At 40.6% G+C, this 13,237-nt stretch overlaps 1 protein-coding gene across 2 annotated transcripts; it reads left to right on the forward strand.

Moving 5' to 3' along the window:
• Positions 1–2,630: 2,630 nt before the first annotated feature.
• LOC101172398 (ELAV-like protein 1) lies at positions 2,631–12,889 on the forward strand. Of its 2 annotated transcripts, none has more exons than XM_004067550.3 (8): positions 2,631–2,801; positions 5,435–5,506; positions 6,930–6,992; positions 7,063–7,231; positions 9,562–9,665; positions 10,156–10,309; positions 10,647–10,872; positions 11,840–12,507. In XM_004067550.3, the coding sequence occupies exons 2-8, from the start codon at positions 5,471–5,473 to the stop codon at positions 12,156–12,158; spliced, it is 1,071 nt and encodes a 356-aa protein (XP_004067598.1). In that variant the 5' UTR covers positions 2,631–2,801; positions 5,435–5,470; the 3' UTR covers positions 12,159–12,507. The 2 variants fall into 2 exon arrangements, with proteins under 2 accessions (XP_004067598.1, XP_011492881.1); XM_011494579.3 differs by having other exon boundaries at positions 2,635–2,801; positions 10,623–10,872; positions 11,840–12,889.
• Positions 12,890–13,237: the final 348 nt, after the last annotated feature.

Below are 13,237 nucleotides of genomic sequence, written 5' to 3' on the forward strand. Positions count from 1 at the left end.
GAGGGGATTACACTGAGTGAGTTGTGTGAACCAATTAAGCTTTAGAGGCTTGAAAATGTCTGCATCAGCAAACTGTGTGTATGTGTGGAGGATAGCTGGGGCTGTCTGAGTTCTAATTTAGTTTTCTAATGTTCCTCTAATGTTTGTAGAGGGAAACTTAGCCACAGGGACAGACGGTATCCAGCTACTTTTGCTGCAGTGCATTTCACTGTGGTGCCTCTGGTTGCAGGTCTACACATCATAACTTTTTAGTAGCAGCTGCCACTGCTTCCCAGAATCCTTTGCTGTTGTCACGCTACACCCTCTAATGAGCTTTTCCCGTACAGGCAATGGGAGCAACAACGGGTCATTTCTGTTCAATCTACGGGAAAATATTCATCCCTGACATTCCATGGAAAAATGTTTGGACACTGCATCGTCGTATACATGGAATCTATCAGTACTTGTTAAGACTTGATTAAATTCAAAATTTCAGATGAAATTCTATAACATATAACTGACGTTTGAACAGAAAATTGGCTAATACTGTCTTCATTATATTTTGTAAGTTTCACATTCAAAAATCTAAATTTTCTTCATCACAACCCCCCCCCCCCCCATAATTATTAAGGAGGTAGAATCGTATTTACTTCCTATTCCTCAGAGTTTAAACAAAAAAAACACAAACATACGTGAACGTTGTCTGTTTTTGAACATTTGTATTATATTGTGATGTATGTTTAGTAATGCATGTGTGGACCACTGGCATGTTCATTATGACCCGCAGCAGCATCACTGACTGCAAGGACCATTTTGCTCTCACAGTTGGAACGATTCCAGCATCTTTCAGCGAAAACTTGACTACCGCCACACACTTCAAAAGTCACCAAAATGTGCACACACCTAGGATAAATTGAAAATGAATTTTCTGCAAAGTGAACAACCCCCCCCCCCCGACGATGACATCACAGCGAGTGATACCATTAAAAACATGAATGGACCGAAAATCGCTTATGGGGCCGCAAAATATCCTAAGGAAGTTTTGAAGTCATTATGGGATGGTCACATGACCTATGGCTTGGCGGCCATTTTGTTGTGAACTCTGAGAATTGGCGATTTTCCTGTTTTTCGACAATATGGGAAAACGACATTTTTGTTTGTGCGATTTTCACAAAATTGCACACAAATGCAGCCAGCTTGAGTCTACAGTTCCGTTGACCTATGACCTTGGGAAGAGGCCGCAATCTTGAATTAAAGAAAAAGGTACCTTTACTTCCAGATACAAACGATCTTGCTAAGGATCGTTGCTAAGGACAACCAAGAGTTTACTTTTTCCGATTCGTCTGAAACTTACATCGATCTGTTTGTTTTCCCAGGTGACCAAATCATGAGTCCACGTTGCGCACTCAAGAACGCACGCAGCTTACAATGGAAATGAATACAAAGGAAATTGATAATTAGAACGCAGTAAATTTAATAACAAACAAACAAATAACTAACAACAAATAACTAACTAATTAACTAACTATACAGGTAAATATTAACAACCTTTTTTAAAGTGCAACATAGAGCAAAAAGTGAACAAGTGCCGCTTTAATGAGTCGTGCTGCTGCTGCTTTTATTTGTCCGTCTTCATGTTGCGTGACAGGAACACCAACATGTTAATCCGGTCAGGTTTCAGCGAAGACCTTAACGGGGTGACGGTGTTACCAGACGCACTGAATACACACTCTGATGGAGTGATCGCAGCGCATGCAGACAATTGTTTTGTCTGAAGTGGGAATCAAGCCTGATTATCCCGCCACCAGGCAAGCGGATCAGAGGGCAGATCGAGGACTTCCTCCTGCAAATATCTCCTCACTTCAGTGTCTGCACGGATTCTTTTTGGACTATTTTAGTTACGCTATTGTCTTTTATGCCTGTGTTTGTGTGTATTTAATTTAACATTATCTGTAAACATTACAGGTACTGAAACATGACAAGCAGTTTATAAAAAATCACACACACAAAAAACATCCCCCATAAGCCCGTGAAGTTTGAACACAGGACTCGCGGAAAACGTAAATTATTAGCAAAGATGAATGTGTTTATTATAGTTCAGATCACACACCATATGCAGTCATGTAACTTTCAAAAAAAAAAAAGTTCGGTGATGAGTCATCACCGAGGTGATGTGGTTATCATCACACCCCTACATAAAATCAACTGAAAAGCCGCTATTTTGAAAAAAGTGGATTTTCTATCAATTTATCACAAGTGGCTCTTACCATTCTGATCATCTAAAGCAATGAGTTTTCTGAGTTAGTATAATTAGCATCTTAAGCAAGCAGCTTTAATTGTTATTGTTCTGCTTGTTTTGTATGTGTGTTCTGTATGTTTAGAACAACAAAGTATATTAGTTTAAAAAAGTAAAGAGAGTAGAAGATGTTGTGGAAAAGATCTCCCATTCATAGTTTTTGTCATGCTTAAGCACAATAGCCCATAGGGATTTTAGGATAAAAAGAGAGAAGCCGATGTCTGTTAATTGAGCTTTTTTAAAGAATTCGTTTAGAGTTTACCGGTAATTCAACGTAAACCCCCGTCCAGACGGTGGCGGTAATGCTCCATCCAGTTTACCAAACACCAAATAATAAGAAAGTAGAAGAAGAAGTAGTCTCGCGATACTTGGTTTCTTTGTGTGAGGCGGTTGTTCTCGGCCAGTTAGAACCGTATGGTAGATTATCAGTAAAACACAAAATATTTGGTTTTGAACTATTATCATTTGAAGAGCAACATTAATACTGTCAAGAAAACAGCATCCTTCACCTGTGCGTCGCTCACAGGTAAGTAATCGGTCGTGAGCTTTGCTGTGCACGCGGAGCTAGCGCGCGGACAATGTTAGCATTGTTAGCTAACTTCTTTAGGGTGTTTGTCTCTTAAATTTGGTAAAAATCAAGCTTTAGTGGGTTAGCTCCAGATTTTCTAAGTGATCGTTAGAGGACGCAACCGTGTGCATGAGTTGTATTTTTTGGAGTGACTTTTGTAGAAGTACAAATGTGATTTTCTTTTCCGGAGGTGACCTAATAAGGTCGACGTATTTTCTGTCGGCGCCTTCCTTGATATGTTCAAGAGAAAACACATTTTGGACCTGAAAATTGCAACAAACTGGAAGTATAGAAATCAGATTAAACTTTTATAAACTGAACCATAATACTGTCCTGGTGTCATTTGATGACTTTTAGTTTCTAAGTAGAGATTACAAACATGAAATGTTACAATATAGGGTATTAACAAAAAATAATTTATATCCATCTAGGACTGGACAATATTGCTACTAAAAAGAATAAGACAGGTCCTCTGTTTGTACCCTTATATTTAAAGCTTTAACAAAATAAAACAAAAAGCAAAAAGACTAATCTGCTAGAACAAATCTTTCAAAACAAAAATACCCCTGCTCTGCATGCATGTAAAGTCGTTATAAATGAAGTAATAAAAAGATCTAAAAAGAATGCCTGAAAAATTACAACAGAACACCAAGTACTAAAAGTTACTTTTAAAAACGTAAATCTATGTAATCTTTGTTTTTAAGCAAACCGCTCACAAGAAGTTATTATCACTAAATTATATTAAACTATCTTAGTGATAGGTCCCAAAGCTGTGAAATCAGCGATAACTTAACATTCCAGGTGGTAATGATCACACATTCAGCTCAAATCTCTTGAAGTCCCATTCCAATCATCCTTTGATCTATTGGAAAAGTCTTCCCAGTGGTCTTTCAGTTATGGTTATGCTGTTTTTAGCAAAAATCCAAAAACCTGTGTTGTTTTCTTGGACATAGTTTCTGCAGAGCAGCACGAGTTCATTGGAAATTCAGCTCAGAGTTGTGGGCGGAGACTGTTGTCCTTGAGTAAATCCGTCCCCTTTCCATGATCCCTTTGTCTACACTTTCTCCTGCTATCTTACAGCTCAGCTCAAAACTCCAACCTAACATTAGCGGGGTAACAAAAATGGTGAACAATATCGTATCTGTCCATCCGTCCAGTTCTGATCCAAGTTCCAGGTCAGACCAGGAAAACGAGGACGTTCATGGATCTATTTGTCTGACAGTGGATGATCAGAATGGAGCAGGAAGCTTGTGGTTCGCAGGCTGCAGCTCTCACGTCACTGAACAATCTTATTCAAACAGCTTTTATTTAATCTGCTCCTGATTCAGGATTTGAATATATACTCAGAAACGTATTTTAATCTTAATTTTCCTTAAATACGTCTACCATCATGACGAAAATGCCACAAGTACATGTTAAAAAAAACAAAACACAATTTTATTAAAGTGGGTCTTTAAAACTTTCATGTGATGACACAAATTTGTGCTACTCCATTCTGTGCAGATAACTGCATTTTATTGTACAAGCCCAAACTGCCACCAAATGAGAGATTTAGTGGAACATCAAATCACAATGTTCGGAGCCCGTGTCCTGACATGGAAAACATTAAATATATCTCGTTCCCACAAAATAATATTCCGTTCCCAAGAAATACTATTTCGTTCCCTCTAAATAATTAATTCGTGCAAACGAAATATGATATTCACGTCATAAGTCATTCATAAACACGGATGTGCTCTCCGTCTGACCGCAAAAGCCGCTTTTAGCTGTAACTTCCGTGTCTCTGTGACCCACATTCGTTCAAGAGGGGAAAAATAAAAACATAAGAATATTCAGGACTTGTCTTTTATTAACACACTCGTTAGCAGTCACTTAACATCCGAAGGCTAGATGCTACGTATCCCATCATGCATCCCTCATGTCCCATGATGCATCTCGACCAATCACTGTGGCCGTCACTGTGATGAGTTCAGAGACAATAGGACATGCTACGTGCTGTGATGCTATGATATGCTACATAGCATGTAGCCTACTAGCCTTCGGATGTAAATTGACTGCTAAATAGTATGTTAATAAAAGAAAAGTCCTGAATATTATTATTCCTATTCAACCCTAAACTACAATATCCCATATCGCAGCTGGCTGTCCGTCTACCGGCCGGTCAGCTGCCTAAATGCCGGCATGACAAGCAAAGAGCTCTGCGGCGGAGCTATGTCCGGTGAATCGCTATGGTATGGCGAAGCAGCAAGCTTGGGCATCCTAAATCTTATCTTTGCGGCAGGACGGTGAGCATATCCGCGTTTATGAATGACTTATGACGTGAATAATTATTTCGTTCAAACAAATTAATTATTGCGTGGGAACGGAATAATTAATTTGTGGGAACGAGATATTAATGGTAATGGTAACGACATATATTTAATTTTTTCCATGTCAGGATACGGGCTCAGTAACAATGTTCTATTGGGTTTGTAGATTTCCACACTCTTTAATCAAATGGATGGAAAATGTACAGATTTACAGTTTTTAGATCTATAGAGTTTTGGGAAATCTCTTACCTAACCCTTTCCAACATGTTCTCTGTTTCGCAGACACAGTATTCCACCCAAGACCCTCAGAAGATCATCATGGCACTGAGACGAGGCCCCATACGGTACCTGAAGGTGAGTGCAGCGACAGTGGTGCTTTAGTCTGGTCATTTTGACCTCCTCCTAAACTGTCCCAGACATGCTGTTTAATTTGAGGTGAACTGGGAATGAAGTAAACAGTTAGTGGGAGTCAGGAAGAGGGTGGGTTTCTTCAGCAACACCAATGAAACGGATGTTAAATTTACATTAGGTGTTGCAAAGTTAGACAGCATTGATGATGAAGAGGAGAGACCCCGGGACAGAGCCTTGGGCAACACCTGAAGCGACAGGGAAGACTGAGCTCTGAAGGTTTTGTGGAGTGGAATTAAAGAAGGATCAGACAAATAGGAGGGAATTCTCTGATGCTAGTTTTGGTTAGATGGGAATGGCGTGAACATGCAACTGTTTTATTTATTTGAAGTATTTTGGAGAAGAAGGGTTGGATTTAAAGCAGTTCTTGGTGCTGGTAGGAGTGACAGCTGCTGTTTTGATCGGGGTTGGAACAAACCCATAGTCGAGTGAGGAGTGGTTGATGGGTAAATTCAGAGGACAGGCAGGATTTGACTTCGGCTCTGGGGAGGGGATCAAGCTGTCAAGAACAAATGTTCTGTTCTGTTATGTATGGGTATGGTCTGAAATGTGGGGGCTGAAAACTAAAGACGGGGTCTTGGATTCCAGGAGAGGTTAAGATGCTGATATTTTGAGTCTAAGTGAAGGTAAGATGGAGGGAGTGTGCTTAACCCTTGACGCCTGAATTCAGAAAAGAAGTAAATTCACTTTTTCTTTTTCTTTTTTTTGCTTTCAAGGACTGTATTTTTTGGAGTATAAGTTGCATTTTATTTGCATAGTATGGCCGGGGATGTGACTAATGCCACAGGCACACTGGGCTTGTGATGCTGAATGTATGTGGTGTTCACACCGGGCTGCTGCTACTTGATACTAGCCTAGCTAGCGCATGTACTCACACTTGGAAGAGGCTCGGTGCAAAATGTTAAAGGGGTGAAAGTCTCAAATCCCGCTCCAGGCTTGGTGTCATAGAATTCCAGCTTGCACAAACTGTAATGATTCATTTCTCCTTTATGATCAATTTTCAATCTGTTGGCCCTTCTGTGAATTCATACGTCACTACCAAATCCGAGTCCCTGATTGGTCGAAGTTCAACTGGTTTAACTTTCAAAGCTTGTTCAGTGGCTACACGATTTGTTCTTAGAGGCCAAAAATGGACCAAACACTTGCTTTGGGATGTGGAACACAAGATTTTTAAAGGCAGAAGTCCAAAATGCGTGTTTCTGTAGTCTATTCATTGGAGTGGTCCCTTGAACAGGCGTGAACGTAGCATCAGAAGGAGAAATGTAACCACAAAAAAGGATGAAATGATTCTGGGACTGTGGTGGAGCGTCTAACATTTTGGCTGAGGAGTTTAAAGCTGACAGCTGTGATGTGTTTCTGCTATTGTCAGGTATGTGAGGTTCAAGGGCCTCAGGCTGATGGTCAGATGACCTCCAAGGGACCAGGCGGAAAGGTAACTCCCACTCACTGAAGCATCTGTCTGTGTGGAAGAGCCCGCTTTAATGGGGATGTGGTGATGACAGGAGCTGTATAATAATGGATTCGTGGAGCAGATGATGGAGGATGACGATGCCCAGACCAACCTGATTGTGAACTACCTGCCGCAGAGCATGACTCAGGATGAGCTGCGCAGTCTGTTCAGCAGTGTTGGAGAGGTGGAGTCGGCTAAACTCATCCGGGACAAAGTAGCAGGTAAACTCCTGCTGGTACTTTTTTGGTTTAGAGAAAAATGCGGAAAGAGGATTATATGTTCATCAGTGTGTGTGTGCATTATATATATATTTTTTTTAATGATGTTTTAAATGTTGATTAGTTAATGACATTTTCTACGCTTCAACCCCTCATTACTGTTATGCCTGTAAGGTAACTGATTTGTATCACACATATGTTTTCAAGATGTCTATTTCTTTGTGATGCACACTACGATTTGTTTTCTTGTATGACAAACTGATAGTTTCCTCTTTTTTTCTTTTTGAATGAAGTTGTTTTCTTGAAAATGTATTTTTTTCCAGGAAGACTTGGTTACCTTATTTTCTGCACTTGGGGGCTATTTTTGAACATATGTCATCTATAGGCTGCACTGAACTACACGGCGCATTAATTAAGACACACGTTACATGTTAGCCACCATAGTCTAGTCATACCTGGAACTCCCAACCCTGTTTGCAACATGTAAAACAACAGTCTGATACCGCTACATGTTAGCATGTTCCCCATTGTGACCGAACGCCGGGTACCTCCCCAAATCGCTTTGGGATCAAGGAAACATTTCCAGAATGACTCTGCAGATAAGATGCTTTTTAGTTCACCTATAGTGCGGAAAATACGGTATGATCTTTTTCTTTACATTTCTTTTTATCCTCATAATTGTTGTTGTATTGGGGTTGTCGTGACGATGGGAAGAGTCTATGTAGATGGTAAGATTGTGATGCTAAATTCCTCTGAGTCATGGGTGGGGGCGGGGGGTCCAGTCAGCTCTGATGCTGTTGTTTTGGAGTCCACTGACTGCAGCCTGTTGCTTTTCATCTGGAGTTAAACCACGAGGAAGCAATGCAGCACAGTTCATGTTTAGATCTAATTAGAGGATTTTTTATTTATTAGCGGGTATCAAAGATTTATTTTTGAAGAGCCATCAATGTAATATTTTCTTTTCTTCGTTTTAAAAATATGTAATGACTTGAAATTGTCAGAAAGTAATTTTCTGTTTTTCTTTTTTCCTCTTGGTGTATTTATGACATTTCAGAAAATGTTAGCTTTGTGACAGGAAGTCATCAGCCAGCTAGACCTGGCTTTGCTTTTGTTTCTTTCTGCTAATCTTTGTCTTTTGTTTTCCATTCTGGGAGATCCATAACCTGTACTAAACACTGAGTAACAGACCTCTAAGAATATGATCAATTCTAAAAGTCAGCATCAAAAACGCAGAAGCAGCTCAACTTTGTTCATCCAGACACTGACCATTCAATATGTTTGCTTTCACCTGCACAACTCCAGTCACATGACCCTTTCTTAGCTCTCCTGGGGCCTCACACAAAGAAAGTCCCAGTCTAAAATGTTGGAATGCCTACCTGTCTCAGAACGAGCTGGAGTTGCCCCTGTGGATGCACCCACACCCACATGGGCTAATAGGAGGAGTCACGACCGGCATCCTGCACATGACTAAAGACTAGTTGGCCTTTTCAGATTTGGCATCGTCACAGAAACAGAAAAGTTTGTGTTTTTGTTTTGAGGTGTGACAAAATGAGGTCACTGTGGTCTCGTATGACTTGTAAATGCTCAAAAGCATCAACCAGGTTGGTTTTTTTACTTCACATCAATTCGTTTTTTTTAACCTTTTGCTGCAGTTTTCTGGAAACTTCTTCTCAGAGTTGATCTTTGATTGTGGAGCTCTTTATGGACCCACAAGACCCCAGGAGTGACGCTCAGTTAGAGGACAGGACGTTCTTCCTTTATGCTGTATTATATTCAACAGAAAACAGCCTTATCCTGTGTAATGACATTTCTTGATTCACAGTCGGGGCCCAATTTAAGAATAGATGTCTCTTTTTTTTCTCTTATGTGCTCATGTTCACGTGTTGTGAATGTATTTATTCACCTGTCTGGTTTTATTTTTTTTTTCAGGCCTTGACAGAGACCTTTGAAATGTTAGTAAATGTCTGAGAATCCAGCGTTTTTATTCTGAACACGTCTGGCAAAGGTTCTTTTAGAAGAAGCTCTGGTGATGTCTTCACACGAAGGATCATCCATGCAGCGCGCTCGCTCGCTTCATTAGAGCTCTTTGGCAGCCGGCAGCCCTCGCCGTTCTCACCAGTGATTGACATGTTTGCTGCTGCAACACAAAAACCGCCATGTTTTTTTGGATGGGTCATCACCACGCAGCGTTTTGGTTTGGCCTGGAGCCAGAAAGCTTTTTTTTTAATCTGATGCAGTACCCGCTTTGTTTTGGTTCTGAAATGTTCTCAGGTAAACCTTGTAACTGGCAGTTTTGTTGTTTTATTTTGTTGTTTTCCTTTGTGTTTCTCTAGGCCACAGTTTAGGTTACGGCTTTGTTAACTTTGTTAACCCTAATGATGCAGAGAGGGCTATCAGTACCCTCAATGGCCTGAGGCTACAGTCTAAAACTATCAAGGTAACGTGCTACAGGTGCTCTTTGATCTTCCTGTATCCACTGATAGATTTGTTATATTCCCCGGACAGTAGGAGGCGCTCTCACCTGCTCTCTGTCTGGTGGATGGAGGTATTTTAAATGTTTGCTGTCTTTATTTGTTTCCGACTTGTACATTTATTTATTTTTTTTTACCCGCACACGTTGGCACTGAATTTGCGGCTTTGTTCAGTTCAGTGAAATGATGTGCCAAGCTTTTATTTTGATCTGTTAATACTTTTATTTTGAAGAAAAAACATCATCCTGTCTGTATGCTTTTATTTGTTTTATTTAATTTGGACCAAAACTGGAGAATTTAATTTTGACATGCCTTAATATTTAAATGGATTTAAGTCCGTTTTGTTCTTTGAGGACTGAATAAAGCAGATTTATTTTTATGTTGTTGAAATGCTAGCTTGCCTTTTATTCCGTTTTTGAGGAAGATTGGTTCAAAAGTTCTGTCTCCTCCCTGCAGGTGTCGTTTGCTCGGCCCAGCTCAGACACCATCAAAGATGCAAACTTGTACATCAGTGGATTACCGAGAACACTGGGTCAGCAGGACCTTGAAGACATGTTTGCTTCTTTTGGGCGCATCATCAACTCAAGAGTGCTGGTGGACCAGGCATCAGGTAATCCTTTTGACCTTTTGACCTGGACTTCAGATTCATGCATGCTTCTGCTATTGCACAAGATTGTTGGTGTTGTTTTGTAAAAGTACAGCCGAGCACGCTGTTAGACGATACAGAGGACTTATAGAGGGCCCAAAAGAGTATTTCTGTCACAGATTGTGTGGGTCAAAAAGCTGAGTTTGGTCTGTTCGTCATAGAAACACTTTAAAAGTGAGACAAAAGGCATAAAAGTGCCCCTAGACGTTTTCTTTTTTCTTTGTCATTGTAAAATGTGTCATTGTAAACTGGTTGTCATGGTGACCATCACCGTCAGGCGATATCTGCAATCCTCCTTCAGGTCTGTCTCGAGGTGTGGCCTTCATCCGCTTTGATAAGCGCTCAGAAGCAGAGGATGCCGTCAAACACCTCAATGGACACACCCCTCCTGGAGGCTCTGAGCCAATAACGGTCAAGTTTGCCGTCAACCCCAATCAGGCCAGGAACTCCCAGATGATGTCACAGATGTACCACGGCCAATCCCGGCGCTTCGGAGGCCCCGTGCATCACCAGACGCAGAGGTTCAGGTGTGGTTTCCTTGAACTCCAGATGCTTTGACTTCCACTTTTCTACAGTCTGCGTAAAACGGAAATATTTAAGGCCGCGTCACGCCGTTTTCCACGGATGACGCTTCAGTTTGTCGTGATACATGCGTGATCCTCCACAAGTGTTTCTTGCATTTTAGTCAATGTGTGCATGTAATAATCACGCACACTCCATGTTCTACATTGATTTACATGTTCTTAGCGTGGTTTGTTGATATTCTTCCATGGTTTGGATGTGATTCATTCATGATACATCTTTGAAAACATCACTTTTCAATTTTTCAATTCAAATTTTACTACAAAAACTGTAAAAAGAAAGTAAACACAGTAGTTGAAAAAAGACAGATGAAACGAGACAGTGTGCTTGAAAAGGCTTGGAGAGAAATTTTGTATGACCCCCCCCGGACAGGATCACGTGATGATCTCCGTATTTCTATGTACAGTCTTGTACATGTCAGATATTCTGCATAGCAGAGTGACATACGCAGGAGTGACATTTTTGTATTTATTGATGATTTCTGGTCTGGTACAGTTCCATCAGTGATTTCTTATAGTTGTTTTTTTTTAAAAAACATGTAAACTTTTACTTTGTTTTAAACCTTCATCCAAGCCGTTCCATAAATCCACACCACAAATTGATGAGCACATTGTTGATTTATTCCAATAGCTTTTTTTGTAAGATAAACAAAGATATGTTTTATAAATTTGTTTGATCAGGTAAAGAACTGCACCGTTCTCCACATAGATTCACGCCTGACTAGTTTTCATCCGTGCAATGTGCACAACATGTATGTGGTGGCTGTGTGACACGGCCTTAACATGAAAGCAGAGGAAAAAACCTTTGACAACTTTCTCTTCTACTTTCAGATCAGACGTAATAACTCAGAGAATCATATTGTTCTGCTCTGCCATAAGGTTCTGATGTTGAACCGTTTCTGTTTGATTCCAGGTTCTCTCCAATGAGCACGGACCACATGGGCAACGGGGGCGGGGCCTCTGGAAACGCTTCCTCCGGTTGGTGCATCTTCATCTATAACCTGACCCAGGATGCAGATGAGGGCATGCTGTGGCAGATGTTTGGGCCTTTCGGTGCTGTCGTCAACGTGAAAGTCATACGAGATTTCAACACCAACAAGTGCAAAGGCTTTGGCTTTGTTACCATGACGAATTACGAGGAGGCTGCCATGGCGATCCATAGCTTAAATGGGTACCGCATGGGGGACAAAGTCCTGCAGGTCTCCTTCAAAACCAGCAAGGGACACAAGTAGAGAGGTGGTTGTTGTGTTTGCAGATTTTTTTAAGTTTCATTACCTTCTGCGTCGTTTTGTGTCGGTGGGAAGTCTTCAGCTGCTCACTGGTCGCTCACTTTTCTCCAAGCATGGACATCCTTCCTGTAACACGAGGGTCTCTGAGAAGAGATGTTAGTCCAGAGACCCCAGCCGGATGACCGACCCATCTGGTTGTTGTTGGACTTGGTTTGCTAAATATGAAAAACACACCTGCTTTTGTTTTATGTACATGTGTCGTTGAAGGTACATGTGTGTAATTTCAGTTTCCAACACCGTAAGTCGGTGAACGTCACGTCATAATAAAGTTCCCTCCCCCACACTAACCTCAGATTTTGTCAGAAATGTAGACACTTGTGGAAAAAGGTTGTATTTGATTTCAAATTCCTGTATTTAATCTCACCATTTTCAGACTCCTTTCTGGAAAAAACAAAGTTTTGTTTGTTTATTTAGTTTCTGCATTAAAAGCTATTCCTGATAGAACTTGTTTCAAAACGGTAGACTGCTGGAACTTCATTTCTGCTTCTGTGACTTTTAGATTTGAAGCTGAAACGTGTAAATAAGCAAAGGGAATGTTGATTAACATTTCAATTTTTACTAAAGGTTTCTAGTCCTAAAAGTAATCTCTCATACAATTGCAATAATCATTCCTAATCTGTTTTTTGTTAATTTACAGCCAGTTAAAAATAAATCTCGGTAGAAGCAGAAAACGTTGAAAAGCGGTCTCCTTTAGTCATTTTTTTCATAGAATCAGAAACACTATAAAAGCTGATTTCCACTATCCTATGGGGTCAAGATGACCATTGACGTGTTCTCCCTACCATGACAATGGTGGATAAAGGTGGAAAGATTTCATGTAATCCATGGACACCAGTGAAGATCACAAATCATTGAAGAAAAAAGGTTCAGAGCACTGTCTAGTGGGTCTAGATGACCCAACTCCCAATGGTAAAGTGCCTAGGATAGCACAAGGGTTACACGTTAATGGATCAAACATATGGCCTCCATCATGTCTGCGTCCCACACCGCGACTCCATTCAGTCAGGGTGCCATGTCTGTAA

Source organism: Oryzias latipes, chromosome 4 (assembly GCF_002234675.1).
Source record: "Oryzias latipes chromosome 4, ASM223467v1".
NCBI lineage: Eukaryota > Metazoa > Chordata > Actinopteri > Beloniformes > Adrianichthyidae > Oryzias > Oryzias latipes.

Coding starts and splice junctions, on each gene's coding strand:
- LOC101172398 (XM_011494579.3), top strand. CDS start 5,471: ATGGCACTGAGACGAGGCCCCATACGGTACCTGAAG. Junction 5,507..6,929: donor GCCCCATACGGTACCTGAAG/GTGAGTGCAGCG, acceptor TGCTATTGTCAG/GTATGTGAGGTTCAAGGGCC. Junction 9,666..10,155: donor TACAGTCTAAAACTATCAAG/GTAACGTGCTAC, acceptor TCCTCCCTGCAG/GTGTCGTTTGCTCGGCCCAG.